The sequence below is a fragment of the Loxodonta africana genome, chromosome 11, assembly GCF_030014295.1.
Source record: "Loxodonta africana isolate mLoxAfr1 chromosome 11, mLoxAfr1.hap2, whole genome shotgun sequence".
Classification (NCBI taxonomy): domain Eukaryota; kingdom Metazoa; phylum Chordata; class Mammalia; order Proboscidea; family Elephantidae; genus Loxodonta; species Loxodonta africana.
In genome coordinates this window covers 15,748,667-15,775,376 of record NC_087352.1, presented here as the reverse complement: position 1 = coordinate 15,775,376, position 26,710 = coordinate 15,748,667, and the positions used below count along the sequence as shown (strand labels likewise).

Genomic DNA, 26,710 nt, shown 5'->3' with positions numbered 1-26,710 from the left:
TCCTTGGCTTCCGTGCCAGTATACAACATGGAGAAGAAAGTAGGCGTTTCAGGGAGAGCTCGAAGTCCCGCCCCCTTGTTTACTTCGTGAAGAGGGCGGTCCAACTGCGCCTGCGCCCTCTCCTTTTTCAGCGCCACATTTAGCGTCTGCGCCACGTGATTCGAATCCTTGGAGTAACCACCCCATTCTGAAAGATGGTTTCGCCCACTCCTGCTCCAGAACGAGCAGGAGTGCTACCACTATCCGCACTTGAGGGGGAGTCTTATTTCCGGATGTGACACTCGGTTTACGCGGAAAAGGAGGCTGCCGGGGCAGTGGAGCCTTGGCGGCGGAGATGGAGAGTTCTGGTTACAGGGTAAGTCCTGAGAACGCCTATGCTCGCTTCTGTCTTTGCGAAACGCCCCCGTCTGGTCGTCAGCGTCTCCCTCAGACTGTGCCAGGGCTCTGGGAGCCTGGATCGGGCCTTAACAATCGCTGTCACCCTCCATGCCATCTCTCTGGGCGAGACCCATATCTTTTGGCCTCGCCTCCCCAGGCGGCTGAGATGGTCTTCTGGGCTCCGCTCCCCTTGGAAACGCTGCAGCCGAACTCCGGCCTTTATGGCACGTTCATTAGAGCCCCGCCCCCTTTGGAATGCTCCAGCTCCGAACGCCGCGCTGGCTTTCTGATTTGGAACGGTTCTCGGACTCTTCTTCTCTAGAATGATCTCCCAGGCCCAGCTCCTGGGGGTGGGGGGAGGCTTCTTTTCCCGGGTTTGCTCCCTCAGCTTCCTCCTGGGCTCCGCCCCCAGGCGTCTTCCGTGCTTAGGCCTCGCCTTCCATCACACGCCCTACCCTAGGTGGTGTTTGAGAAGGGAGGCGTGTACTTGCACACCAGTGCCAAGAGACACCAGGACCCTGACTCACTCATCGCCGGCGTCATCCGTGTCGTGGAGAAGGTGGGCTGTGGAGGGGCAGGGTGGAAGTGGATTCTTTAGGCCTGGAACCTTAGCAAGGTTGATGGTGGGGGCTGGAGTGAGGGGCCGGGCAGTAGAAGGCCGAATGTGGGGATTAGGGTATAAGTCTGGAGATTTTTAGTGGGAAGCTCTGGGAGTGAGGTTTGAGGAGCTTGGAGGGGAGCCCCTGTAATCCCTCCCTTTCTCTCAGGACAATGACGTGATTCTACACTGGGCTCCTGTGGAGGAGGCCGGAGATTCCACCCAAATTCTTTTCTCTAAAAAGGTAGGCTTCTTTCATCGCTCGCTTCTCCGCTCGGTTTTTGTAGGTTGGGGCATTGGAACGCCCTTAGGGGATCCGGCACAATTTCAGGCCTTCCTTTGGGGCATATGTGGCTCTAATTGGGAACCAGGTTCTCTCTGCCCCTTGTTGTTTTTTCTCTGTGAAATGGGGCTGACAGTGCCCTTTTAAAGAAAAACCAGAAACCAGAAGACCTGGCCACTGGGACAGCTGTCTCCTCAGCACATTGCCTTCTTGGGAGAGCGCTGCCAGGGTGCAAGGGGACAAATCAGCCTGTGTATTCAGGTCCTGGGCACTCAGGCCAGAAGAGCAGTCCTGCCACCATGTCCTATATGTACCTCAAACTGCCTGCATCTGTTCTCTCAGCTCCTTCTGGATAAACTTGGGTCACTAGACCGCCCATAGCTGCGAGAAAGGCTGGGAAAATAACTATCGGGTGAATCAGCCTCTGTTCTGCCAGCCTGGGAGAAAGGGCAGAAATGGCTGTTGGGTAGAAACATGGTTTGGGTCCTTCTTGGCTTAATTGGTCTGATCAAGGCAAGGTTTTTTGATAGTAGTTAAAACCCATTCCAGCTTTTGGGGGAAGCAAGAGGTATAATGCAGGGAATTGGTAGCTTCCAGAATTTTAAAAATGGAACATCATCATAAAACTGACCTGCCGGGGTAGCTGCCACCTTATTCTGGCAGTGGGAAGTAAGGAGGCCACCGGTAGAACTGTCGAGTTCAAGAACATACCCCAAAGCTGCCAGTCAGGGCACAGGAAGCCACTGCCACTACAGCTGCCTCCTGGCACTGACACAGTTAAGGACTGGGCACTGGAAAACGAGTTGGCCCCCAAAGCTGCGTTTCCATGTGTAGGGCAATGAAGATGAACATGGGTCTCCACCTCCTTGCTTGTCAGCAGAAAACAGCCAAAGCAGCAGGAAGTTGTCCTACCTCATTTTAGGAGCAGCAACTGCAGAGCTCTCCTTCCCCGCTACCTCATCTGTAACACATGCTTTTTCTGTGCAGTGGTGCCATGTGGGTCAGACCACAGAGGGACTTGGGTTCATGTACTGGCTCAGTTCCGGCTGCACTGAGTGACCCTAAACAAGTGCTGTGCTTTCTGAGCCTCAGTTTCCCTCTGTGTTTGATGGGGCTGCCTTCCAGGGTGCCTCGCAGCTCAGATCTAGAAGCTCTTTGAATCCATAGTTCTTCATTCACTTGTTGTTTCTGTCACCCGAGGATTCCTGCATATCTGAGGAGGAACCGACCTTTGACCCTGGCTATGAACCTGACTGGGCCGTCATCAGCACTGTGCGACCACAGCCCTGCCACTCAGAGCCCAAAAGAGGTAGGCTGAGCTGGTGCCCCTGGGGGCTAGGTCTTCCCCTCAGTGGTCATGGTTCCAAAGGCTTTGCTGCTGTCAGTCAAAATGGCCACCCACCACTGGCTTCCCAACATGGCCGACTTTTTTCTGGGTCTTTGAGATTTGTAGCCTTGTTCATCTCCTTATTTTCTGGATTGGCCATGGACACCCGCAAATGAGTCTTGCTGCCGTAAAGATTTCCAGGCCAGTGGGAGCAACAGATGGAGTCAGTTACGATACAGAGTGAATCACGCTACCTGGAGTCACGTAGGGCATGGGGATAGCCAGAGGAGGCATCTAATCCCCTGGGGCAGTGGAGAAGCCTTCCAGGAAGAGGTGAACGCAGACTTTGGCTCTGAGGGGCACTTGGGAGTTGTCCAGGGGACAGGGCATGAGGCACTGGCATGTTTAGGAAGTAACCGGCCTTTCGTTGGAGTCTGGAGTAAAGAAAGGGTTGAAGGTGAGACACAGAGAGGGCAGAGGATAGAGCTGAGGGAACTCCCCTGCCAGGCTAAGGCATATGGTCTTTATTCTCAAGGTCCTGGGAAGTCTGAGAAGGTTTTAGTGCAGGCATTTATCTGCCTGACTTTTTTCTCTTCCTGTTTTATTCAATTGCGGTGTTTCCAATGAAGTGTGAGGTGACCTGGAGCTCCCAAAGGGAAGGGCCTGGTCTGGCCGAGGATGGGGCTCCTGGGAGTTGACTGTGTGCTGAATGGGTGCCCTTAGTTGACGCGGCCACCTCTTGTTCCGCATACCCCCACCCAACACGGCGTCATCCTCTCTAGTTGCAGAGCCCAGCTCCTCCCAGGGCTCTTGGGCCTTCTCTGTGAGTCTGGGGGAGCTCAAGTCCATCCGCCGTTCCAAGCCAGGCCTGAACTGGGCCTACCTGGTCCTGGTGACCCAGGCCGGAGGCTCCCTGCCTGCCCTGCACTTCCACCGTGGGGGCACCCGCGCCCTGCTCCGCGTTCTCAGCCGCTACCTGCTCTTGGCCAGGTGAGCTGCTCCCAGAGCTGGGCCCTGTCACTCTACAGCTGCATCCTGACCCCTCAGAGTTGCGAAAGAAACAACGCAGACTGGTTTAAAGGAAGAGAAAAAGAACTTACTGGGACGTGTAACTGAGAACTGGAAGGGTAGGGTTGACTTTAGATGGAGTTCCTGGGTGGTCCGACATTTAATATACTTGCCTGCTAACCAAAATGTTGGAGGTTTGAGTCTACCTGGAATTGCCTTGGAAGAAAAGCCTGGCAATCTGCTTACAAAAAATCAGCCACTGAAAACTCTATAGAGCGTAGTTCTATTTTGACACATGTGGGGTTGCCCTGAGTTGTGATCAACTTGAAGGTACTTGGTCTATTGATTTCAGGCAGGATCCGGGTTGCAAAATGTTGTAAAGGATTGTCATTACATATAATTGTACTTAAAGGGTTGTCTGAGTTTACATCTGTAAGATGGTAATAGTGGCATCAGAACGTGTCTAACTTCGGGGGGGGGATAATTCAAATCAAGATTAGCCCAAGGTTGTTCCCTATGAGGTGGAGATCAGACATACCTCCACTCTCCAGTTCTGATGGAAGCCGTCCATCCCATGGTACTCTCTGTGTCTCTTCTGGGTTCAATAATCCATTGTAATGGCCACACAGAACTCCAGGCTGTACTTACAGTTAAGTGGTTTATTAAGGAACAGGGTACAATTTGGGATCAGGATCAGCAGGCTACAACTGGAGATCAGGATCAGGAAGCATGTAGCTTTCCCCATACAGGAGAGTACCATCCCTCCCTTTTTTATTTCAGAACAGCTTTCTCATCTCTTCTAAACCATGCAAGCAAGCAGGCTCTTTTCTGCTGCGCGTACCCTCTCTCGGTTGTGCAGACTTCCTTTCAGCTCTCTCTGGACAGGCCTCTTCTCAGCCCCTAGAGGACAGGCTCCTCTCAGCCCCCTGAGGACACACCTCCTCTCGGCCCCCTCAGGACAGGCTGTTTTGGCCCTGCTGTCTGTCACCACCAGCTCTGCCGATGGACCCCTTCTGGGCCTGAGCTGACCCATGTTATAGCTCTTTCAGGAGGTTCTGTGCCTCCTCTCTCTGCTTCTTTTGTTTTTTTCCTTCGTTCTGCTTCCGTCTGCTTCCTGTCTGAAAAATCTCTGAGGGGTTGGCTGCATGTATATGTACAAACTTTTTGTCAATTTCAAGGTATGGCCTTCCCACAAGGTCCACAAACTGACCGATCCCCTTTTCGTAGGGCACAGAGAGTTAATTTGCATAGTAGAGTATTAATAAAAGTTGTTGTCTGTAGTCGCTTCGTTTGTAGTACATTGGTTGCTTTCTCCAAGGTGCATACAATCATAGGGCAGGGTGCAGAGCAGGACCAGACAAAAAGTATCAAACCACAAGGTAATAGCTTACTGAGGAAATGTCAATCAACCTGGACAAAAGTAACAAATTCTCTGGGGTAGAAAACAACCTGGGAGCCCTTGCCACCCCTAAGTTGCCTCTTTCAAAGAACTAGGGCAAAGGTAACTCCCCGGGGCTTAGGGGGAAAATCTCTCAAGCTGTTTTCCCAAAGAACCAACACAGAAGGCCGTGTAAAGGAACTCATTCACCACAGTACTGTACTCTAGGGGGTGCCCTGGCAGACGTAGCTTAGCAACCCTAATAGATGCAAAGTTTTCTTTCCCCACATTCCAGCAAAATCTCAGGGCTGCCTCTTAACGGCCCAGCTTGTGTCACATGCCCATGCTTGAATCAGTCACCTTGGCCAGGGAGGTATGATGTCCTCATTGGCCAGCCGTGGGTCATGTGCTTACCCGTTGGACCTAGCTGTGATCTCAGACTATCACCCCCAGCCATGTGGCCTGAGATGAGGATTCCCCAAGGGCCATTGGGATTCTGCAGCAAGGCAGGGGATGCATGTAGAGCAGGCACAGACAACACAGGACACAAGGCCCTGTATCTCTTCATTACCAAAATGCCTCACCTCTCGCCTCACAGCTCGCCACGGGATTCCCGCCTCTACCTTGTCTTCCCCCACGACTCTTCTGCCCTTTCCAACTCCTTCCATCACCTTCAGCTCTTTGACCAGGACAGTTCCAACGTGGTGTCTGTGAGTCAACCCAGACCCAGGCCCAGGCAGGGGGAAGGGTGTCCAGAGTTAGCATAAAAGGGTGGACTGTAGTAGAGTGAGACAGGAGGAGGCAGGCTGTAGTGGATGAGACGTGAAGGGGGTGGACTGTAGGGAGGTAAGACTGGAGGGGATGATCTGTAGTAGGCGAGACAGGAAGGGACAGACTAGTGAAGGGGTGGACTGTAGTGGGTGAGCAGATGTGACAGGGCCGTGACTGTGTTTTGGCCTGCCCCCAGCGCTTTTTCCAGGATCCCTACTCCACCACCTTCAGCAGCTTCTCCCGTGTAACCAACTTCTTCCGGGGGGCCCTGCAGCCACACCTGGAGGGGGCCTCCTCCGACCTTCCTCTGCCACCAGATGATGAGCCAGAGCCTGGGTTTGAGGTCATTTCGTGTGTGAGTATCTGGCTAGATGAACCTCCTTTTTGGTTGTGCCACTTGGGCACGTAACTTCAATTCCCTGGGTTTCTATTCCTCTCTTGGTAAATTAGAGAATGTAAAAGTATCACCCTCATCGAGTTGTATGAGCGGTGAATTCACAGGAAGTGCTCGTGGCTGCGCCAGGCACGTGGTGGGCGCCCATCCTATGGCTGTCGTTATTGGGGGGTCCTTCCAGAATTGGGGTGAGTTTGCCACTAATGCAGGGAAAGAGGCACTTCCTGCCCCTGAATGCTAGCCTGTACATCAGGTTGAGAAGGGCTTTCAGTTGACCTGGAGGTGGACTGGGATGTGGTTGGGGCATAGTGTGGTTACCACAGAGAGGACTCGGCAGCCCCCCAGAGCCCTGGACTCACTTGCCTTGTGTTCACAGGTGAAGCTGGGGCCACGGCGGCCCGTGAAGCGGGCCCCCCCAGTCACAGAGGAGGAGTGGGCCCTTCATGTGGGCCCTGAGGGCCGCCTGCAGCGGGTCCCTGAGCTGAAGGCCCGGATCTTCTCGGGGGTGAGGTGCTGGGGTGGGCTAGGAGATATGGCCTGGATGGGGCCAGGGAGGTGTGGCAGGAGGAGCCGCTCTGAGCTGCCTGCCCCCCTCCACCACGCCACCCCCTGCAGGGTCTGAGCTCCAGCCTAAGGCGTGTGGCCTGGAAGTTCCTCCTGGGGTACCTCAGCTGGGAGGGCTCAGCTGAGGAGCACAGGGCCCACGAGCTCCAGAAAACGTGAGTGAGGCGTCGCGGTCCCCTGCCGATCTGGGATGGCTCTGACCTCCCAGGCATGGTGACAGAGCTGGGTGGTTCCACTGGCTGAGCAGCCCTGGGCTCCCATCCCCTTTGGAACGCAGTGTCCTCCTTGTCCTGATCCTCCAGCTGTAGGAGGGGCTGGCCATCCCACATGGCATCTTGCCTGACCTGAGGCAGGGGTTGAGTCTTTGTTTTGAACACATTTGTTGATTTGACAAGCATTCATAGACCCCATCTGGGTGGAGCTGGTTCCCTGGGACACCTGTGGTGCTTGGGCCGGAGACCTTTTCTCTGTGGTACGTGTCACTGTAGCCTTTTCATATTTGGCACCGGCATTTGTTTTCAGTATTTGTCTTTCCTCAAGTCGATGGGACGTTTTTAACCAACACATGCCCAGTGCCCAGTGTGGCCCCTGACCCTCAGTAGGTGCACAAGTGGGTGAACACTGACTTAGGTCCCTGTGGGTGGGGCTGTCCAAGCACCTGGTCCCTGCACTGAGAATCCACCTCCAGTCTCCATGCCTGTGTTTTCCTCCCTGTGCCATTTTGCTTTAGTCATCATAGCTTTGGAACATGTTTGTAACCCTGTAGGGACCACTATTTCACGTTCTTGATATGATATGCTTTTGTGTTCCTGGCTCCTTGCCAGGCGCTGGAGTGCAGCGGTGCCTCAGACGACCTAGCCTCTACCCCTGCTCAGTCCAGTGCGGGTGACAGGCTTTCTACAGACACCCTGAGAATGCTGTGTTTGTGGGAGATGCCAGCAGGGGAAGCATAAGCGGTAGTGACAGGAATGAATGAGTGGCCCATCTTTGTCTGAGGGTACCTGTGAGCTGAGCCCTGATGGATGAGGAGGGGGTGCTGCGGCAGGGGCTACAGAAGTCCCAGTGCCTCCTGGGGTACTGCATGGTAGGGCATGCCAGGGTCCTAATGTCGTGGCCTCCCCCCACCCACCCCTCAGGGACGAATATTTCCGCATGAAGCTGCAGTGGAAGTCCGTGAGCCCTGAGCAGGAGCGGAGGAACTCGTTGCTGCATGGGTACCGCAGTCTCATAGGTGGGTGTCGGTGGGTGTCAGGAAACAGTGGGGTGGGCAGGAAGAGGGTGTAAGGGAGAGGATAAGGGAGCCCCTACCTCCCCAAACCAGGGATGAGGTTATCTGGGGAGGGAAATGGGGATGAGCAGTTGGGGGAATGGCTGGGGGTGGCAGACAGGGTCAGGGACGGGACATGGGGAGAAGGGGAGGAAGGAAGGGGAATCAGGCTGCCTTGGGTTCAAATCCCAGTCCTGCCTTTTATGATTTCTGAGATCTTGCCAAATTATTTTATCTTTTGGGCCTCAGTGTTCCCGTCTGTAAATTGGTTTAGAAGGAGCGCTGGTGGCACAGTGATTAAGCACTCAGCTGCTAACCACAAGGTCGGTGGTTCTAACCCACCAGCCACTGCATGGGAGAAAGATGCAGCAGTCTGGTCGCATAGGATTACAGCCTTAAGACCCCCAACCACCCTTTTAACTCAATACTGAAGTCACTCCTGAGGTTCACTTTTCAGCCAAAGATTAGACAGGCACATAAAAAAACAGTAATATTCATAGCTCAATCATGTATACCACACCAAACGGTAACACTAGCCTGGGGGCAAGGACAAGAAGGCAGAAGCGGCCAGGAAAGCTGGACAAATGGAAATGGGGAACCCAGAGTTGAGAAGGGGAGAGCGTTGACACGTCACGGGGTTGACAACCAATGTCACAAAATAGTACGTGTGTTAGTTATTTAACGAGAAGCTAATTTGTTCTGTAAACCTTCACTTGAAGCATGATAAAAACAAGTGGGGAAAAAAAAAGATATTACAGCTTTGGAAACCGTATGGGGCAGGTCTCCTCTGTCTTGTAGGATCGCTATGAGTCAAATCAACTCAGTGACAAAGGGGAGATGAGTTTAGTGGCTGCCGGGGCGTCACAAGGATGTGACGCTGGTGAGCCATAACCCTAGTGCCTTACGTCAGGAATGTTTGAGATGGTTACTTGAATTGACCCCTCTTCCACTCCAAGAGTCAGCCCAAGGATGGGGTCTGCTGCCCAGAGGAGGAGTGGGGGTTGGTGGCCAGAAGGGCAGGGCCCTCACCTTTCTTCTTTGTGTGCCCTCCCATGCCCTCCCTGCAGAGCGAGACGTGAGCCGCACCGACAGGACCAACAGATTCTACCAGGGCCCTGAGAACCCAGGCCTGCACCTGCTGAACGACATCCTCCTCACTTACTGCATGTACAATTTTGACCTTGGTGCGAAGGCCGGGCTGGGGCGGGGCTGGGGCAGTGGCAGTGGCTTTCAGGGGCCACTGAGGGCTGGGCTGGACCTTGACCCCATGTTCCCCCAGGCTACGTCCAGGGAATGAGTGACCTCCTCTCCCCGATTCTCTATGTCATTCTGAATGAGGTGGATGCCTTCTGGTGTTTCTGCGGCTTCATGGAGCTTGTGGTGAGGCTCAAGGGAGGTGATGAGAGACAGGCCCCCCTAAAGGATCAGGGGTCTTGGCTCCTCACGTAGCCCTCCCTCCGCGCAGCACGGGAACTTTGAGGAGAGCCAAGAAACCATGAAGCGGCAGCTCGGGCAACTCCTGCTGCTCCTGCGGGTGCTGGACCCGCCACTGTGTGACTTTCTAGGTATGAATCTCAGGGGCAGGAGAGAGCGGAGCTAGAGATTTTCTGGTGGCAACCACAGATGGTGTCTAGAACATTTGATCTTGATCCAACCCAAAGAAAAATTCCTACATAACCCAGAAGCTAAAACACACACATAGAAGTAGGATTGCCACATGGAGCAAAACCTCAGCAAATGCAGGCGTGCAGGCACTTTTACGTAGTGCCGCGTGCCAGTGGTGGGCTGCTCACCGTGTCTCAAGCTTGACCTGCTTGATACATTTCAGAAATAAGGACCTGGACACAGTTCTTACCACTTTTCCACTCAGCCCTGTGCTTACCGTGAACCAGGGATTAGAAACTGGTTCTCTGGGCCCCTGGGGCTGGGGCTGCTACGTTCTGGCTTTTTAATATTTCTTCTTGGTTATTTGTTGTTGGGTGCTGTCAAGTCAATTTCTGACTCATATCGACCCTGTGTGACAGAGTAGAACTGCCCTATAAGGTTTCCTAGCCTGTGATCTTTATGGGAGCAGATCTCCAGGTCTTTCCCCCACAGAGCCACTGGGTGGGTTTGACCCACAAGTCTTTCGGTTAGCAGCTGAGCATTTGACTGTTGTGCCACCAGGACCTATTTTTCATTACTTAATATAAAGAAAGGTAGGAAACTCAAACATATTTTGGAAATGTTGTCAGGAGGGATCAGTCCCTGGAGAAGGACATCATGCTTGGCAGAGTACAGGGTCAGCGGAAAAGAGGAAGACCCGCAATGAGGTGGACTGACACAGTGGCTGCAACAATGAGCTCAAGCTCATTAAGAACGATTGTGAGGACAGCACGGAACCGGGCAGCGTTTCTTTCTGTTGTGCATAGGGCTGCTATGAGTCGGATCGACTCGACGGCACCTAACAACAACAAACAACAGGAAACTTGAAAGTAAAAGTGATCGTTAATAGTGCTAATTTTTGAATGGATAATGACGGTGATACGATCATCATAAACTTACTGAGCACAGTAAAAATGGCCTAGCGGCAGCGCGAGACCTCCTTATCTAACTTCACAAGGGGAAGGAGAGAGGTCATTATCAGCATCTATGGTGAAAGGCTGATCCTGTGAAGGAGAGGTCAGGCATACCCCCTCTCTCCAACCTTTTTACTAATCGCTACACCAGTTGCCCTGCAGTGGATTACTTACTTTGGTCCTTCTAGCCCGAAGGTACTCAGCTCTCTTGCTTCGTGGGCCAGCGAGCCTAGGTCTGCCAAGTACCCAGAGGCACTCTGCTCTGCCAGCAGGCCTCCTGCCTGAAGGCTCTCAACTCTCACTCCGTGGGCCAGAATGCCCAGCATGCCATCTCCTGCTGGTTTCCTGATTTTGCTGCTGCCAGTTGTGTGTCATGCCTGCTGCCGCTCCTCGCCATGTGGTGCCATCACCGGTGTTACAGCTCTTTGTATCCTTTGCCTAGTGACTCCAACATGATGACTGGGTAAGACTATGTAAATGAGGTACCTGGGCCCACCAAAGAGACTGGACAGCTTGCTAATAATCCAAATAAGGTGCATGGAACCCTGAGGGCAGAATATGCAAATAAGATGTATGGAGCCCTAACAAGGAGATTGGTCGGTTTTGCCATCCTGCTAGGCTTAAAAGAACTAATTCCAGAACCAGGGCTGGGGAGGGAACCTCACTACCACCAAGAAAGAAGAGCCAGGAGTGGGGTGCGTTCTTTGGACCCAGGGTCCCTACACTGAGAACCTCCTAGACCCATGAGACAGAGAGAGCTGTAGCACCAGAGACAACACGAGACGGTGAGATGTGGCAGCAAGCATTGCAGAGAACCAGCAGCAGCAGAACGAAGAGACCAGCAGGAGATGGTGCTGTGGGTTTCCTGGCCCAAGGAGCGAGAGAGCTGAGCACCTTCAAGCAGGAGGCTTGCTGGCGGAGTGGGGTGCCTCCGGGAACTTGGTGGAGCTAGGCTCCCTGACCCACAGAGCATGAGAGCACCTTTGGGCAGGAGGCTTGCTGGCGGAGTGGGGTGCCTCTGGGCACTTGGTGTCAGAATTGGTAAAAAGGTTGAAGAGAGAGATTATGTTTGAGTTCTGCTTCATAGGAATAAGCTTTGGACTAATGCTGGTGGTGGTTCTGTCCCCGCCATGTGAAGTTAGAGAAGGTCAGGTGCCCCCACCACATCATTTTACATCAGCTGTCCCTCCCATGGCACTTTCTACTTCTCTGCTGGGTTCCATAATTCCTTGTCATGACCATGTAGAACTTATAGACAGTACTCACAATTACGGGGTTTATTAGGGAAGTAACAGGTTACAGTTCAGGATCAGGAATGACTCAGGTTACAGCTCTTTGGTCAACACAGCTTCTTGGCCATGCCCATAGGCAGGCCCCTCCCTGGCCTTTGGCCTTTTGGTCCCTCAGGCCTCTTGGGCTAGCCTGGCCTCTGCCCTGTTCGGGCAGGCTCTTTAGCTCCACTGATAAGTGCCAAGAGTCACTAAGCTTTGACCCGAAGGTACTCAGCTCTCTTGCTCTGTGGGTCAGCAAGCCTAGGTCTGCCGAGTACCCAGAGGCACCCTGCTCTGCCAGCAAGCCTCCTGCCTGAAGGCTCTCAGGGCTCACTCCATGAGCCAGAAAGCCCACTGTGCCATCTCCTGCTGGTTTCTTGGTTTTGCAGCTGCCAGTTATCTGTCATGCTTGCTGTTGTTTCTCACTGCATGGTGCTATCACTGGTGTTACAGCTTTTTGTCTCTTTTGTCTAGAAGACATCAAGCACAGGGACCCTGGGTACAAAGGGTATGCCGTGCTCATAGCTCTTCTTTTTAGTGGTAGTGAGATTTCCTCTTTCTACCTCTGGGATGGGTCATTTTAAGCACAGCAGGATGGCAGAACTCAACAATACTCGCTAGGGTTTCATACATCTTACTTGCATTGTCCCGCCCCCACAAGGGTGTCATGTACCTTCTTTGCATTATTAGCAAGCTATCCAATCCCCTTGGCAGGCCACAAGCACCTTATTTGCATAGTCCTACCCAATCATCTCCCCACATGTCTGTCAGTTGGTTGTACTGTGGTGGCTTGCATGTTGCTGTGATGTTGGAAGCTGTGCCACCAGTAATTCAAATACCAGAAGGGTCACACATGGTGCACAGGTTTCACTGGAGCTTCCAGAGTAGGAAGAAGGACCTGGCGGTCCACTTCTGCAAAAATTGGCCAGTAAAAGCCTTATGAGTGGAACATTGTCTGATACAGTTCTGGAAGATAAGCCTTTCAGGTTGGAAGGCACTCAAAATATGACTATGGAAGAGCTGTCTCCTCAAAATAGAGTTGACTTTAATGATGTGGGTGGAGTCAAGCTTTTGGAATCTTCATTTGCTGAGGTGGGTGGCATGACTCAAAGTGAGAAGAAACAGCTGCAAACATCCATTAATAACTGAAACATGGAACATACAAAGTATGAATCTAGGAAAATTGGAAGTCATCAAAAATGCAGTGGAATGCATGAACATCAATATCCTGGGCATTAGTGAGCTGAAATGGATTGGTATTGGCCATTATGAACCAGACAGTCATATGGTCTACTATGCCGGGAATGACAGATTGAAAAGGAATGGCGTTGCATTCATTATCAAAAAGAGCATTCTGGGATCTATCCTGAAGTACGATGCTGTCAGTGATAGGGTAATATTCACATGTCTACACGGAAGACCAATTAATACAACTGTTATTTGAATTTACACACGCAACCGCTAATTTCAAAGATGAGGAAAGATTTTTATCAACTTCTGCAGTCTGAAATTGATCAAACATACGATCAGGATGCATTAATAATTACAGGTGATTAAAACGCAAAAGTTGGAAACAAGGATCAGTGACTGGAAACTGGCCTTGATAGAAATGATACCAGAGATTGCATGATAGAATTTTGCGAAACCAACGAGTTCTTCATTGCAAATACCTTTTTTCAACAACCTTGCCAGATGGAATACATAGGAATCAAATGGACTACACTGGTGGAGAGAGATGATGGATAAGCTCAACATCGTCAGTCAGAACAAGGCCAGGGGCTGACTGCAGAACAGACCATCAATTGCTTACATGCAAGTTCAAGCTGAAGCTGAAGAAAATTAGAGCAAATCCACAAGAGCCAAAATACGACCTTGAGCATATCCCACCTGAATTTAGAAACCATCTCAAGAAGAGGTTTGATGCATTGAACACTAATGACCGAAGAACGGATGAATTGTGGAATGACGTGAAAGACATCATACATGAACAAAGCAAAAGGTCATTAAAAAGACAGGAAAGAAGAAATAATGAAGTAAAAGAGCTGAACAGAAGATTCCAAAGGGTGGTTTGAGAAGACAAAGTAAAGTATTAAATTAAGTGTGCAAAGACCTGGAATTAGAAAAACGAAAGGGAAGAACACGGTTGGCATTTCTCAAGCTGAAGGAACTGAAGAAAAAATTAAAGTCTCAAGTTGCAATATTGAAGGATTCTACAGGGAAAATATTGAAGGACACAGGACCGTCAAAAGAAGATGGAAGGAATACACAGAGTCACTGTACCAAAACGATTTGATTGATATTCAGCCATTTCAGGAGGTAGCGTATGATCAGGAACCGATGGTACTGAAGGAAGAAGTCCAAGCTGCACTGAAGGCATTGGCAAAAAACAAGGCTCCAGGAATTGACCGAATACCAATTGAGATGTTTCAACAAACAGATGCCATGCTGGAGGTGTTCCCTTGTCTGTGCCAAGAAATTTGGAAGACAGCTTCCTGGCCAACTGACTGGAAGTGATTCATACTTGTGCCCATACCAAAAAAGTGATCAACAGATTTGCGGAAATTTTGGAGTGATCTATGATTAGAAATCAACTCGATGGCAGAGGGTTTGGGGTTTTTTTTTTTTTTTGGTTTATCGTTAATGTGACACAGAAGTAAAATTTTGCTGAAGATGATTCAAAAGTGGTTGCACTACAGCCGATGACTGCCCTGACAGGGAAGACAACAGAACCCCTGAGGGAGCAGGAGAGCAGTGGGATGCAGACCCCAAATTCTCGGAAAAAGACCAGACTTAATGGCCTGACTGAGACTAGAAGGACCCTGGTGGTCGTGGTCCCCAGACCTTCTGTTAGCCCAGGACAGGAACCATTTCCAAAGCCAAGTCTTCAGACATGGATTGGACTGGACAATGGGATAGAAAAAGATAGTGGTGAAGAGTGCGCTTCTTGGATCACATAGACACTTGAGACTATGTTGGCATCTCCTATCTGGAGGGGAGATGAGAGGGAAGGGGGGTTAGAAGCTGGCAGAATGGACACGAAAAGGGAGAGTGGAGGGAAGGAGCGGGCTGTCTCGTTAGGAGGAGAGCAATTAGGAGTATATAGCAAGGTGTATATAAATTTTTTTGTACGGGAGACTGACTTGATTTGTAAACTTCCACTTGAAGCACAATAAAAATTAAAAGAAAAATCCTCGAGAAAAAAAAAGTAGTTGCAGCAGCAGTACATTGACAGGGAACTGCCAGAAGTTCAAGCTGGATTCAGAAGTGGACGACATGGAACAAGGGATATCATTGGTGATGTCAAATGGATCTTGGCTAAAAGCAGAGAATACCAGAAAGATGTTTACTGGTGTTCTACTGACTGTGCAAAGGCGTTTGACTGTGTAGATCATAACAAATTATGGATAACATTACGAAGAATGGGAATTCCAGAACATTTAATTGTGCTCATGAGGAGCCTGTACAAACACCAAGAGGCAGTTGTTCAAACAGAACGAGGGGATACTGCATGGTTTAAAGTCAGGAAAGGTGTGCATCAGGGTTGTATCCTTTCACCATACTTAGTCGGTATGCTGAGCAAATAATCTGAGAAGCTGGACTGTATGAAGAAGAACAGGGCATCAGGATTGGAGAAAGACTCATTAACAACTTGCAATATGCAGATGACACAACCTGGCTTGTTGAAAACTGAAGAGGACTTGAAGCCCATTCTGATGGGGATCAAAGACTACAGCCTTCAGTGTGGGTTACACCTCAACATAAAACAAAAATCCTCTCAGCTGGACCAATAAGCAACATCATGATAAACAGAAAGATTGAAGTGGTCAAAGATTTCCTTTTACTTGGATCCACAATAAACGCCCATGAAAGCAGCAGTCAGGAAATCAGACGACATATCGTATTGGGCAAATCTGCTGGAAAAGACTTCTTTAAAGTGTTCAAAAACAAAGATGTCACTTTGATGACTAAAGTGTGCCTGATCCAAACTTTGGTATTTTCAGTTGCTTCATATGCATCTGAAAGCTAGAACAGTGAATAAGGAAGACCAAAGAAGAACTGATGCGTTTGAATTACGGTGTTGGCAAAGAACGTATAAATTTGTCTTAGAAGAAGTACAGCCAGAATGCCCCTTAGAGGTGAGGATAGCGAGACTTAGTCTCACATATTTTGGACGTGTTATTAGGAGGAACCAGTCCCTTGAGAAGGACGTGCTTGGTCAAGCAGAGGGTCAGCAAAAAAGAGGAAGACCCTCAATGAGATGGATTGACACAGTGGCTGTAACAGTGGGTTCAAACATAAAAACAATTGTGAGGATGGCACAGAACCGGGCAGTGTTTCTTTCTGTTTTAAATAGGGTCGCTGTGAGTTGGAACCAGCTTGGGCGGCACCTAATTACAACCGAATCATTTGGTGGAGTTACCAGACCATGGCGAGAAGGGACATAAAAGCGATCCATTGCATCACAAGCACTCTGTGCCAGGTGCAAAGCCAAATGCTTTATGGATGTTTCCTTCTTGAAGCTTTATGACTATCCTGGGGAAGGAGACATACCTGGGCTCCCTTCATCCAAGAGGAAACTGAAGCCTAGAATGTACCTGTCACTTCCTGGGCTCCTTAGACCTAAACTCGCCGCATATTATTAAAAGTCTTCTACATTCTATCGATTGCAGGGTATTTTGTCTGTACTTTAATTTATTTGGAGTCCCTGGGTCATTCAAACAGTTAATACTCAGCAGCTAACCGAGAGGTTAGAGGTTCGAGTCCACCCAGAGGGACCCCAGAAAAAAGGCCTGGTGACCTATTCCTGAAAAACCAGCCATTGAAAACCCTATGGAGCACAGTTCTAGTCTGACTCGCAAGGGGTTACAATGAGTCAGAATCTACTGATGGCAACTGGTTACTGGCTTAATTCATTTTACCTGATCTCTTAGACATTTAGGTTATTTGCATTTTTTTTTTTTTTAAATTGTGGTCTGGATGATGTCTTTACATTCTTTTGCATCACTGCCTTCCTGAAAAGTTATACAAACATATTTTTGTTAGCAGCTTACGTATGAGTGAGAGAGCCCTGGTGATGTAGTGGTTAAGCATCTGGCTGCTAACTGAAAGCTGCTCCACGGGAGAAAGATAGAGCAGTCTGCTCCTATAAAGATCACAGCCTTGGAAACCCCAAGGGGCCGCTCTACTCTGTCCGGTAGGGTCGCTATGAGTCGGAATCGACTCGACAGCAACTGGTATGTATGAATGCCAGTTTCCCCACACCTTCACCAGCACTACCCAGAAACCCAGTGCCCGCCGAGTCGATTCCGAGACATTTTATTTTTTCTTGAGTTTTTGGTCTTCCTGCATTCCCCCCCACCCCATCAGCGGAATACACGGAAATGGCACATTTCATCTGGAGTCTGGAAGGTGGAATGGGAAACTTACTGCTCACACAGAGTGGTCCTGCTTCAACTCCAGAGCCTGACTTGTGTGCTGAAGTTACTTTCCTGGATGAGTGGAGTCTCACAGCCAGATTCACTTAAAGGGGCTGGCGGCCCTACTGCTGGGTGTGTTATAAATGGAATGTGATCAGAATTGGATTTGAACTTGGTCTCTGTTGAGCACCTGCTATGGGCCAGGCCGGGCTTGGGGACATAGCCTGGAACCAGGTCTCTGCTCCCTTTGCTGGGAGCTCACCCCTCCTGCGTCTTCCTTCCCCAGACTCCCAGGATTCTGGCTCGCTCTGCTTCTGCTTCCGGTGGCTACTTATCTGGTTCAAGAGGGAGTTCCCCTTCTCAGATGTCCTGCGGCTGTGGGAGGTAGGCCTCTGCTTCCAGTGGGGTGTTGGGGTGGGTGGAGAATCAGTTGCAGATGGGAGGGGCTGGAGGTTGGCGGGAGATGGGTAGGGGGTGCGGGCAGAGCTAGGCAGAAGCTCCAGGAGAGGCTGGGTGGTGACACACTCTCCCCCACTGCCCCTGCCCCCTAGGTGCTATGGACAAAGCTCCCCGGGCCCAACCTGCACTTGCTGGTGGCCTGTGCCATCCTGGACATGGAGCGGGACACCCTTATGCTTTCGGGCTTTGGCTCCAATGAGATCCTCAAGGTGAGGCCCCTACCCCGCCTGTCTGCGTTCTCCCTGCCCACTCTGACCTGTCCAGATACACCAGCTGCGGTGTGAACCCCTGGAGGTCTGACTCCGGGCCACATTACTTCATGTGGTGGTTGTAGTATCAATGCCTACTCATAATGACCCCATGTGACACAGCAAAACTGCCCCATAGGGCTTCCTAGGCTGTAATCTTTATGGAAGAAGCAGATCGCCAGGTCTTTTCTCTTGTGGAGCCGCTGGTTGGGTTCAGACCCCAAGCACCTAACCGTTGCACCACCGGGGCTCCTTACTTCATATGATAAAAACCAAAAATCAAACCCGACTCATAGCGACCCTGTAGTACAGAGTAGAACTGCCCCATAGAGTTTCCAAGGAAGGCCTGGCAGATTCTAACTGCCCATCTCTTGGTTAGCAGCGGTAGCACTTTTAACCACTATACCACCAGGGTTTACTTCACGTAATAGGTTTTCAAAATAGGCTTATGGAATGTATGGTGAGTGAATCAGAGGGTCCGTGGGGTAGGGCATGGGTCTGTCTCTTACCCCTCCTACCCTTGTCGTGGCAAAGCCTCAAAAAGCAAGTGCTGGTGAGTGTTGGGGACATGAGCGGGACCTCTTCTCCCCTAGTAATGGGGGTGGGGGTGGGCAGGGCCCCAGGGGCTCATGGGAGAGCTTTGTGTCCCTTCTGATGTATTCTCTGGGCCTAGACATAGTACTGAAAATGATGGTGGAATGAGAAGCATACCCTTCCCTGGCTCCCCAGCCCGACCTCGGGCCCGTGGGGGGCAGACCCTGTCTGTTTTCCCTCCATTGTGTCCCCAGCAAAAGGCACAGAGTGGGCACTCGGGCGGTGGTGGCTGAATGGCCTTGGGAAGGCAGGCCAGCCTGACCACCCCTTCCCACAGCACATCAACGAGTTGACCATGAAGCTGAGTGTGGAGGATGTGCTGAAGCGGGCCGAGGCCCTCTACTGGCAGCTGCTTGCCTGCCGGGTGAGCCTCCCTCCTGCCTCAGACTCCTCCCTTCCTGCCTGACTCCTCCCCTTCCACCTCTAACTCCTCTCCTTCCATCTATGACTCCTCCCCTCCCACCTGACTCCTCCCCTCCTATGTCTCCTCCAGTCCTACGTTTGTCTCCTCCCCTCCTATCTGTCTCCTCCCTATGACTCTTCCTCTGTCTCCTCCCCTCCCGTCTCCTCCCCTCCTGTCTCTTTCCTTCCTTCCTCTGTCTCCTCCCCCGTCTCTTCCCCTCCCATCTGTCTTCTCCCCTTTCACGTATGGTTCCTCCCCTCCCATTTATGTCTCTTCCCCTTCTGTGTCTCCTCCCCGCCCTCTGTGTCTCCTTGCCTCCTGTCTACGTCTCCTCCCCTCCTGCCTCTGACTCCTTCCGTTGCCTCTTCCTCCCAGGAGCTGCCCCACAATGTGCAGGAGATCCTGGGCCTAGTGACACCTGCAGAGCCGCACAGCCCCTCCAGCCCCTCTTCCCCCGCCTCCCCGCTGCAGCTGTCACCCACCTGCTCCCCACCGGTTGTGCCGCCTTCGGCAGACCCGGCCCCAGAGCCGGACAGCAGTCTGGAGATCCTGCCGGAGGATGAGGATGGTGCCGACACCTAGCCTGGCTCAGCCGGCGGCTCCGCCCAGCACAGGCACTTTACTGGTCCCCGCTTCATGGCCCTGCCCTTTCGGGGGGAGGGGGGCGTGGAGGGACGGTGTTTTCTGTCGTGTCTCCCGCCTTCGCGGCCCAGCTGCTCTCCTGGTTAGTTGGATCATTAAACTGACACTTCTTAGGACCACTTGGCTTTATGTTGGTGGGGGAAGCAGGCTGCCATGTCGGCATGGACGTAGAGGGGCAGGGTGATGGCTCCTGGTGCTTTCACCTTGTGGGCTAATGCTGGTCACGGAAGTAGCCCATCCCTGATGAGGTAGCCCTGGGGGTGAGTGGTGGGGGCTTGTGGCTAAGGGAGGGTGGGACTCCTCCGCCTGAGTTTGGGGCGTTTGGAGGAGCAGCTGTGCAGGAACACCGTGGACAGTCGAGGTGGCAGGGCCTGCAGGGCTCCTGAAATGTTCCCGGACCCTGCTACAGCTTCATGTTATGTGTGCAAATTGAATTCACGCTGTCAAGCTTCTGTCAACGGAGTTTTCTTGTGATTCACATCCCGACTCATCGATGCCTTTTCGTCTTGTCTCAGGCTGTGACAGCCCGGGGTGGACATTGTAGTCAGCACGCAGTGTCCATCCTGCCTCTCGCCCCCCTATGGCACCCCACCGTGCAGGAAGTAGTAGCAGGCAGCTTCTAGGGCTGCCCGAGAGATGAATCCCGCCTAACCCCAGCGCTAACGAGTCTGTTGCAGGCGAACCGCGGAAGGACAGCGTCCAGGGAAGAGGCTGAACCGCGCGTTTACCGAAAATACTTTATTGTTGGGTCCCCTTGTGGGTTGTGTGCTGGGAAGAGACCGGCTTATGGGTCAGATTATGGGTGGTCGCTGCCGTGAACATGCCTAGTCGGGCGTATTCGGCCTTGTGCCCGGGCGCCCCCCGTCTGTTGATCCTCACGGCGGCCCGCAGCGCCGACTTGACAGCCGTCTCCACCCAACCGTGCGGGAGGGCCGTGTGCTCGCCGGCGAAGTAGACGCGGCCATAGGGGAGCGCCCAGTCGACGGCATGCCCGTCGTCCTTTTCCGGGTGCCAGAGCATCGGCGGCTGCACCACGAAGCCGCCCTGGCTGTGCGGGTCCTCGGCCCAGCGCTTGGCCACGCCGGTGCCATCCCAGAGCCGGTACACGATGGGCCCATGCAGCGCTGCCACGTCGTCGAGCGCCACGCGCAGCATCTCGTCCAAGCTCAAGCCGGCGAAGGGCGCCGCCGAGTCGGACCAAGCGTACGAGGCCAGCAGCAGCGCTCCCTCGCCGGGCGGCGGGTAGAAAATGGCGCGCGACGGGCGGTCGGTGCTCGAGTGGCCGCCCTCGATGTGCTCCTCACGCCAGAAGGGCCGGCGGAAGCTCAAGTACACCTTGGTGGCCGCCACGTAGTGCAGCGAGCGCAGCGCGTGCTGCCGCTTGTGCGACAGCGGCGGCGAGAAGGTGATGCGCTGCAGCGCCGGCCCGCTCATCGTCAGCAGCACCGTGTCCGCGGTCAGCACCTTCTGCGATTGGGCTCCGCGCGACGTGGAGACGTGCACTTGCACCTCGCGCTGCCCCTGCTTCACCGCCACCACCGGTGTGTTTAGCAGCAGGGGCCCGGACAGCGAGCTCAGCAGTGCGCGCGGCAGCAGGTCCCAGCCGCCCACGATGCGGCTGTACCTGCGGACGCGGCAAGCGGTAACCTGGAGTCCATGCGCCCGCCCCTCCGGCCCCGCCCCGCCCCTTGGGCCCGCCCATGGCCCCGCCCCTCCGGCCCCGCCCCGCCCCGTGGCCGTCTCCCACTGACTCCGCCCATTCCTCTGGCCCCACCTACTCCCTGTCATCTTTCACCTGCCGGGTTCCCTCTAATCCCACCCCTTCTCACAAGTCCCGCCCAGTCCCTGTTACTTGCCCCGTGGTACCAGCCCGGTCCCCGCTAACCCTGCCCATTTGTCTAGCCCCGCCCCCTTCCCGCCCCCGCCCGTCCCTGACGCCTCTGAGGACTCGGGGGGGCAATGGATAATGCTACCCCCGCAAGCAATACGTTTCCAGGCCACCCCCTTCTCAGGTAGCCTTTCATACCCGGGCCCGCTGGCGGCCCCCACCCGGAAGGTCAGGGCGTGCTGGGTGGGCGGGACCCGGCCAGAGCGCCCCACCCCCCCGCCCCTCCCGCCAACCCGCCCGCCCAGTCCCGACGGCCCGCCCACCCCCGTTACGTGCCCGTCAGCCCCGCCCTGCCCGGGGCCCCGGCCCTCACCGGCGCCGGTCGCTGAGGCAGCTGTGGGCGCGCAGGGCCTCGGCGAAACTGAGGTAGAAGAAGCCGTCCTGGGACATCACGTCCCCCAGGAGCCGCACGGCCGGCTGGCTCAGGTTCCCCTCCCTGAGGAGGTATTCCTGGGAGACGGGAAAAGGCGGTCGGGACTGCAGCCTGGCTCAGTCCTCCCTCCCGCGGAGGCCGCTCCCCGGCTGAGCCTCCCGCGTCCCTGGCACGACTCGGAGCTCTCCCCGGCCCCAGAGTGAGGCTCCTCTTGTGAAAAACGGGGAAACTGAGGCTCAAAGAGGGGCGTGTCCAGTCCCGGGTCAGGCAGGGAAGCAGTGGCAGGCCTAGGCCGGGGGTCCCGAACTCCACGGGTACCCCTCTTGCCCCATGTCCCAGTTAGCCGAGGTCCCGCTCACCAGAAGCGTGTGCCTTTCGAACTTCTTCAGGGCCCATTGGCAGCCTAGCGTCTTGAGATCTTTGAGGGCCTGTGGGGAGCAGGCAGACGGCGCTGAGCTTCAGGGCGGGAAGGGCAGGGGCCTGGGGACTGAACCGGGTTCCCTTCCTGGTCCTGCCCCTGGGCTTTTGCTCCTGCTGTGCCCTCGGCCTTGTCCTCCACCGCAACTCAAGTGTCACTTCTGTGAAGTCTCCCCGAGTTATTACTGCCACCTGTCCCCCAGCGTTGGGCCCTCCCAGCCATTTGTCACACTCATCCCAGTCAGATGTGACCTTGCCTGTTTCTGTCCTGTGTGCCTTCTGGTGCTCAGTAAATACTGGTTGCCTGAATTATTTTAGATACAGATGGAATTTGACTTTCCCCCTGCAACCCATCAGCCCTGGCAGGGGTGATGGCTGACAGAGGAGATGGACAAAGGAGTTCCTATAGGGAGGCGTGGCTGGCTTTTCCCTGAGGGCAGCAGGGAAGGAGGAGGGGACGTAGAGCTGGGTCTTGAGGGTTGAGTAGTTTCTTGGATAGGAAACGGCAGTGGGGGGAGGGAAGGACAGCAAGTGCCAAGGCAAGGGGGTGGAACGACGGAGGAGTACAGTGGGTAGGAAAGGGGATAAAGCTGGTGCGTCTGGGCCACCATGAGGACTTTGGGAGAAACAAACATTTCTTGTGGGAGAGAAGAAGATGAGGCTAGACAGGTGGAAGAGGACAGACTGTTCAGGGCTCAAACCTGAGGCTGAGGGGTGGGGACTCTGACCTGAAGCACTGGGGAGCCCTGGGGGGGGAGAGCTGTGAGTAGGAAGAAGAAGGGTCAGCTCTGATGTAAAAAGACCCCTCTGAAGCCATTGGGGGTAGGACTGAAGGTCAGCCAAGAGGCTGGGGTGAAGGACCAGGGGAGAGGACAGGCCAGAGCTGGGGCTGGGGCTGTGAGGAGGACAGAGGAGCAAACAGAGCAGAGAGTCAGGGGGCAGGAAAGGGCTGGGGACTGATGGGGGAGGGGAAGAGATAGGGGTGAGGATGGCACCTTGAGGGTCTCCCCCATGACTGGGGGGAGCCCGGAAGGATGAGTGGGTTTAGGGGAAGATGCTGAGCTCAGTGGGAGGTGAGGGGTCCTGGGGGTGGTCAAGGCAGAGGACACAGGTCTATGTCTCAGGAAATGGGTTTAGGGGATGTCAGCCTGCAGACCAAAGTTTAAGGCACAGGTGTGGAAAGATGAGGCTATTTGGGGCTGCGTGTGAGTGAGAAGGGGAACAAGAGACCAAAAGCTGATGGGGCTTTGGGGGTCAGCATGTTCACAGGGACACTAGAGACTGAAGAGCCAGTGCAGGAGGCCAGCAGATGATAGAGGAAGGGATACCAGGCCAGGGAGGTGCTGGAGGGAGCTGGGGCTGGTAGCCTACCCTGTTGAGGGCCATCTGGTAGATTTCCTCAGGTGAGTGGCCCTTCTCCCTGGGGCGCAGATTATAGCCCAGCTTCTCAGGCATCTTCTCCACCACGTAGTTTCGCAGCTTCACACTGTTCACCTCTGTCCATGTGTTCTCATCGTACTGGATGAAGTGGGTCAGGTTGAGCCCCAGGCTCCTGCAGAGCTTGTGGAGGATCCTGAGGTTGTGAATGAGGGTGGTGAAGGATGGGGGAGGGCAGGAGAGGGTGGGGGAGGACAGGGGAGGGCTGTGGGAGGGTGGGGGGATGAGGGAGGGCGGGGGCCTGGGAAGGACTGTGGGAGGGTGGGGGAGGGCAGGGCCAGAGTCAGGTGGGGATGGAGTATGGGCCTCTCTCCCCAGCGGGGTTTGGCAAAGGGAAGGGTGGAGGTAGCTGGGGATGGGGTTTGGGGATGGCCATGAGGCTGGGGAGGGGGCTAGATTTAGGGTCATTAGTGCTGGGAATGGGGATGAAATCAGAAAAGGGCTGGAAGGTTAAGGGCAATTGGGTTTGGGGTGGGAGCTGGCTTGCTTCCTTTCATTGGGGATGAAGTTAGAGCCAGGATTTGAGTTGGGAATGGGAACAGGATTTGGGTTGGAGGGTTTCTTGGGAGGGGAAGGGCCCAGGATTAGTGATGCCACATGGTCCTGGGGTGACCAAAGGCATTGGGACAGGTCAAGCTGGAGACCTGGAGGGGCTTTGGCCTGAGCCAGGCTACGTGGAGTTTTGCTGGACAGGGTAGGGTAGGGAGGCCTGAGCTAGGAGACTTTGAGGGTGGGATTCCAGGATGGAAGGAATGGGGAGCCTGGGTCTAGACTTGAGGTGATTTGGGGGTCGGGGTTGACATATGGGCTGACACAGAGTGGGGATGGATTGGGGTCTGGCTGAGTCTGGACATAGAGGGGGGCACCTGTGTGAGCTGGGCATGCGCATGGCCCCAAGCTCGCCAATCCAGCCTGTCTTCCCATCCCGGTAGGTGAGGATGCGGCCCCCGATCCTGTTGTCTGCCTCCAGGATGGTGACCTGAGGAAGGGGGTCAGGGCCCTTCAGCTCCTCCCCTACACTGACCCTTCCCATCCCCCCTCAGCCCTGTGCCGGCAGTCCTTGTCTTCATACCACAGCAGCACAGACCTAGGGCAGACTAGAAGGACCCCTTTCTTTATGGGGAATGGGGAGAGCACACAAGTACAATGTGACTGTTCCCAGACTGCAGCAGGAAGGCCACTGACCAGAATCCAGAGGTACTTCTCAACTCAGAGAGTGGGAAGATTTCTCATACGCATAGAAACCCTTGCCCCATTCTCATTCTTGTTCTTGGATTTCAGTGAAAAGGGGAGTGGTTAGACCTCAGGAGGGACTTCCCGTTGGGTAGAGTTTCCATCTCCATCAACGTGAGTTCCCCCCTGGGGGTTGGAGGATGTTGCCGGAGATTTCCAGCAAGTCAGCTGTGGACAGGTTCACCCTTGGGGTTTCAGGCCAGAACAGGGGGTTTCACGCTTCAGTGGGATAACCTCCCCAGACCAGGGGGAAAGGAGAGCTTCCCTCTCTCTACCTCCCTCCACCCCCAGCCTCCTTTCTGGCTGGGGATCTCCAGCCTGCAGCAGGAAGGATTGAAGGTAGACTGTGAGCAGCACTTCTCACCTTGTGCCCAGCATCGCTGAGCACCTTGGTGGCCACCAGTCCAGCCACGCCAGCACCAACCACAATCACCCTCTGGGGCTTAGAAGTCCGGTTGAGGCCCAAGGTCACAACCTTGAGCAGCTGTTCGTAGTCAGGATCTTCCAAGCATTTCTCGAAGGGGTCCTGGCTGTGGGTGGCCTTCCCATCCAGGGAGGCCGCCAGGCTGAGGAGGATGGGGACGAAGACGAGGAGGCTTGGGGCTGGAGGAAGAGAAGAATAGGGTCAGTGTGAGGAAGAAGCGGGGGGGTCCTGCCCCGATCGACCCATGCCCCCTCACTCACTTACTTACCCCACAGGGCCATGACTATTGGGTGGGAGATGGCATCTGGGGAGGAGAAACAAAGGCCCCTGTGAGAGGGGCCCACGTGCCCCCACCGCTGGTCATGTCCACATCCCTAACTTTCTCTTGACACATGTCCCCAGTGCCCCCTGCATGGACTCACCTCCCCTCCTCTGCCCGCCTTGGCCTGTCTCTCCATCCCTGTGGTCTCCGTCCAGCCTCCTTGTCTCTCTTTTCTCATCTCTTTTCCCTTCCTCTCACCTCCTCTCTGACTCTCTCTGCTTTCCTACTCTCTCCCTCTCCTCCCCCTTCCTCCATCCATCCTCTGACTCCCCTCTCCTCTCCCTGCCCCCATCCTCTCTCTGTCCCCTGGCCCTCAGTCTCCCCCAGCCTCCTCCCTGCCTCCATCCTCTCTCTGTCTCCCTGACCCTCGGAGTCCTCTTCTCCCCGCTGCCTCTGTCCTCTCTCTCTCCCTGGCTCTCCATCTCCCCGGCTCTCAATCTCCCCCAGCCTGCTCTCTACCTCCACTCTCCACGGACAGCAGCATGCCTCTCTCTGCCCTCTGTTAAGTCTGCCGGGTCCCCCTCTGGTCCCTAAACTGACTGTGTCCCGCCCTCCCCTCCCTCTGGGAGTGTGGCTGGGGGAAATGAAACTGCTTTCTTGGAGCTGCTGGTCAGGGGCTGGAGTCTAGTCCAGGCTGCAAGGGGAGGTGGGGAGAGGGGTCGGAGGAAGGAAACCAGTTTATTTTCTTCTCTTGCCCTAAATAGTTTCGGGGGTGGGTGGGAGCCTGAAATAAATGCCCAGGTAGCGGTGCTAACGGTAAACTTGTGCTCTCTTTGCCCCTTGACTCATGAGGGGAGGGGCTTGGGGGACTGGGTGTCTTGTTGTCTGAGACCCTCTCTGAGTTAGCTGTTACCAAGGCCTTCAGAACCCTCCAGATTCCTCTTCCCTCATGGACACTCTGAACCTCAGTCTTCCCGTCTGTGAGATGGGCTTAGCAGTGGGCCTCGCAGGCATCAGAGCCCAGTGTTCAGGGCGTGGGCTCTGAGCCAGCCTGCCTGGGGAATGAGCCTGGTGCTTGCCAGCAGGGGTCTGTGGGTAAATACCTTCCCTTTGGCC

At 54.0% G+C, this 26,710-nt stretch overlaps 2 protein-coding genes across 4 annotated transcripts; one reads left to right on the top strand and one right to left on the bottom strand.

Annotated features, from left to right (window-relative positions):
• Positions 1 to 186: 186 nt before the first annotated feature.
• TBC1D17 (TBC1 domain family member 17) lies at positions 187 to 19,674 on the top strand. 3 transcript variants are annotated; one of them, XM_003406780.4, is made up of 17 exons: positions 192 to 355; positions 839 to 937; positions 1,146 to 1,220; positions 2,460 to 2,568; positions 3,369 to 3,576; positions 5,571 to 5,682; positions 5,940 to 6,098; positions 6,514 to 6,642; positions 6,753 to 6,856; positions 7,838 to 7,932; positions 9,036 to 9,152; positions 9,248 to 9,348; positions 9,434 to 9,533; positions 17,501 to 17,598; positions 17,766 to 17,882; positions 18,793 to 18,879; positions 19,294 to 19,674. In XM_003406780.4, exons 1-17 carry the CDS (start codon positions 335 to 337, stop codon positions 19,498 to 19,500), a joined length of 1,938 nt encoding a protein of 645 aa, XP_003406828.1. In that variant the 5' UTR covers positions 192 to 334; the 3' UTR covers positions 19,501 to 19,674. The 3 variants fall into 3 exon arrangements, 2 of the variants coding, with proteins under 2 accessions (XP_064150016.1, XP_003406828.1); XR_010323354.1 differs by lacking the exons at positions 17,766 to 17,882; positions 18,793 to 18,879; positions 19,294 to 19,674 and adding an exon at positions 10,715 to 10,989 and having other exon boundaries at positions 187 to 355; XM_064293946.1 differs by lacking the exons at positions 17,501 to 17,598; positions 17,766 to 17,882; positions 18,793 to 18,879; positions 19,294 to 19,674 and adding an exon at positions 10,715 to 16,837 and having other exon boundaries at positions 187 to 355.
• IL4I1 (interleukin 4 induced 1) lies at positions 19,670 to 26,228 on the bottom strand. Its single transcript, XM_064293948.1, has 8 exons — positions 26,114 to 26,228; positions 25,601 to 25,636; positions 25,273 to 25,511; positions 24,542 to 24,654; positions 23,610 to 23,811; positions 22,181 to 22,249; positions 21,762 to 21,898; positions 19,670 to 21,184 (listed from the first exon to the last, which is right to left on the bottom strand). Exons 1-8 carry the CDS (start codon positions 26,136 to 26,138, stop codon positions 20,299 to 20,301), a joined length of 1,707 nt encoding a protein of 568 aa, XP_064150018.1. The 5' UTR covers positions 26,139 to 26,228; the 3' UTR covers positions 19,670 to 20,298.
• Positions 26,229 to 26,710: the final 482 nt, after the last annotated feature.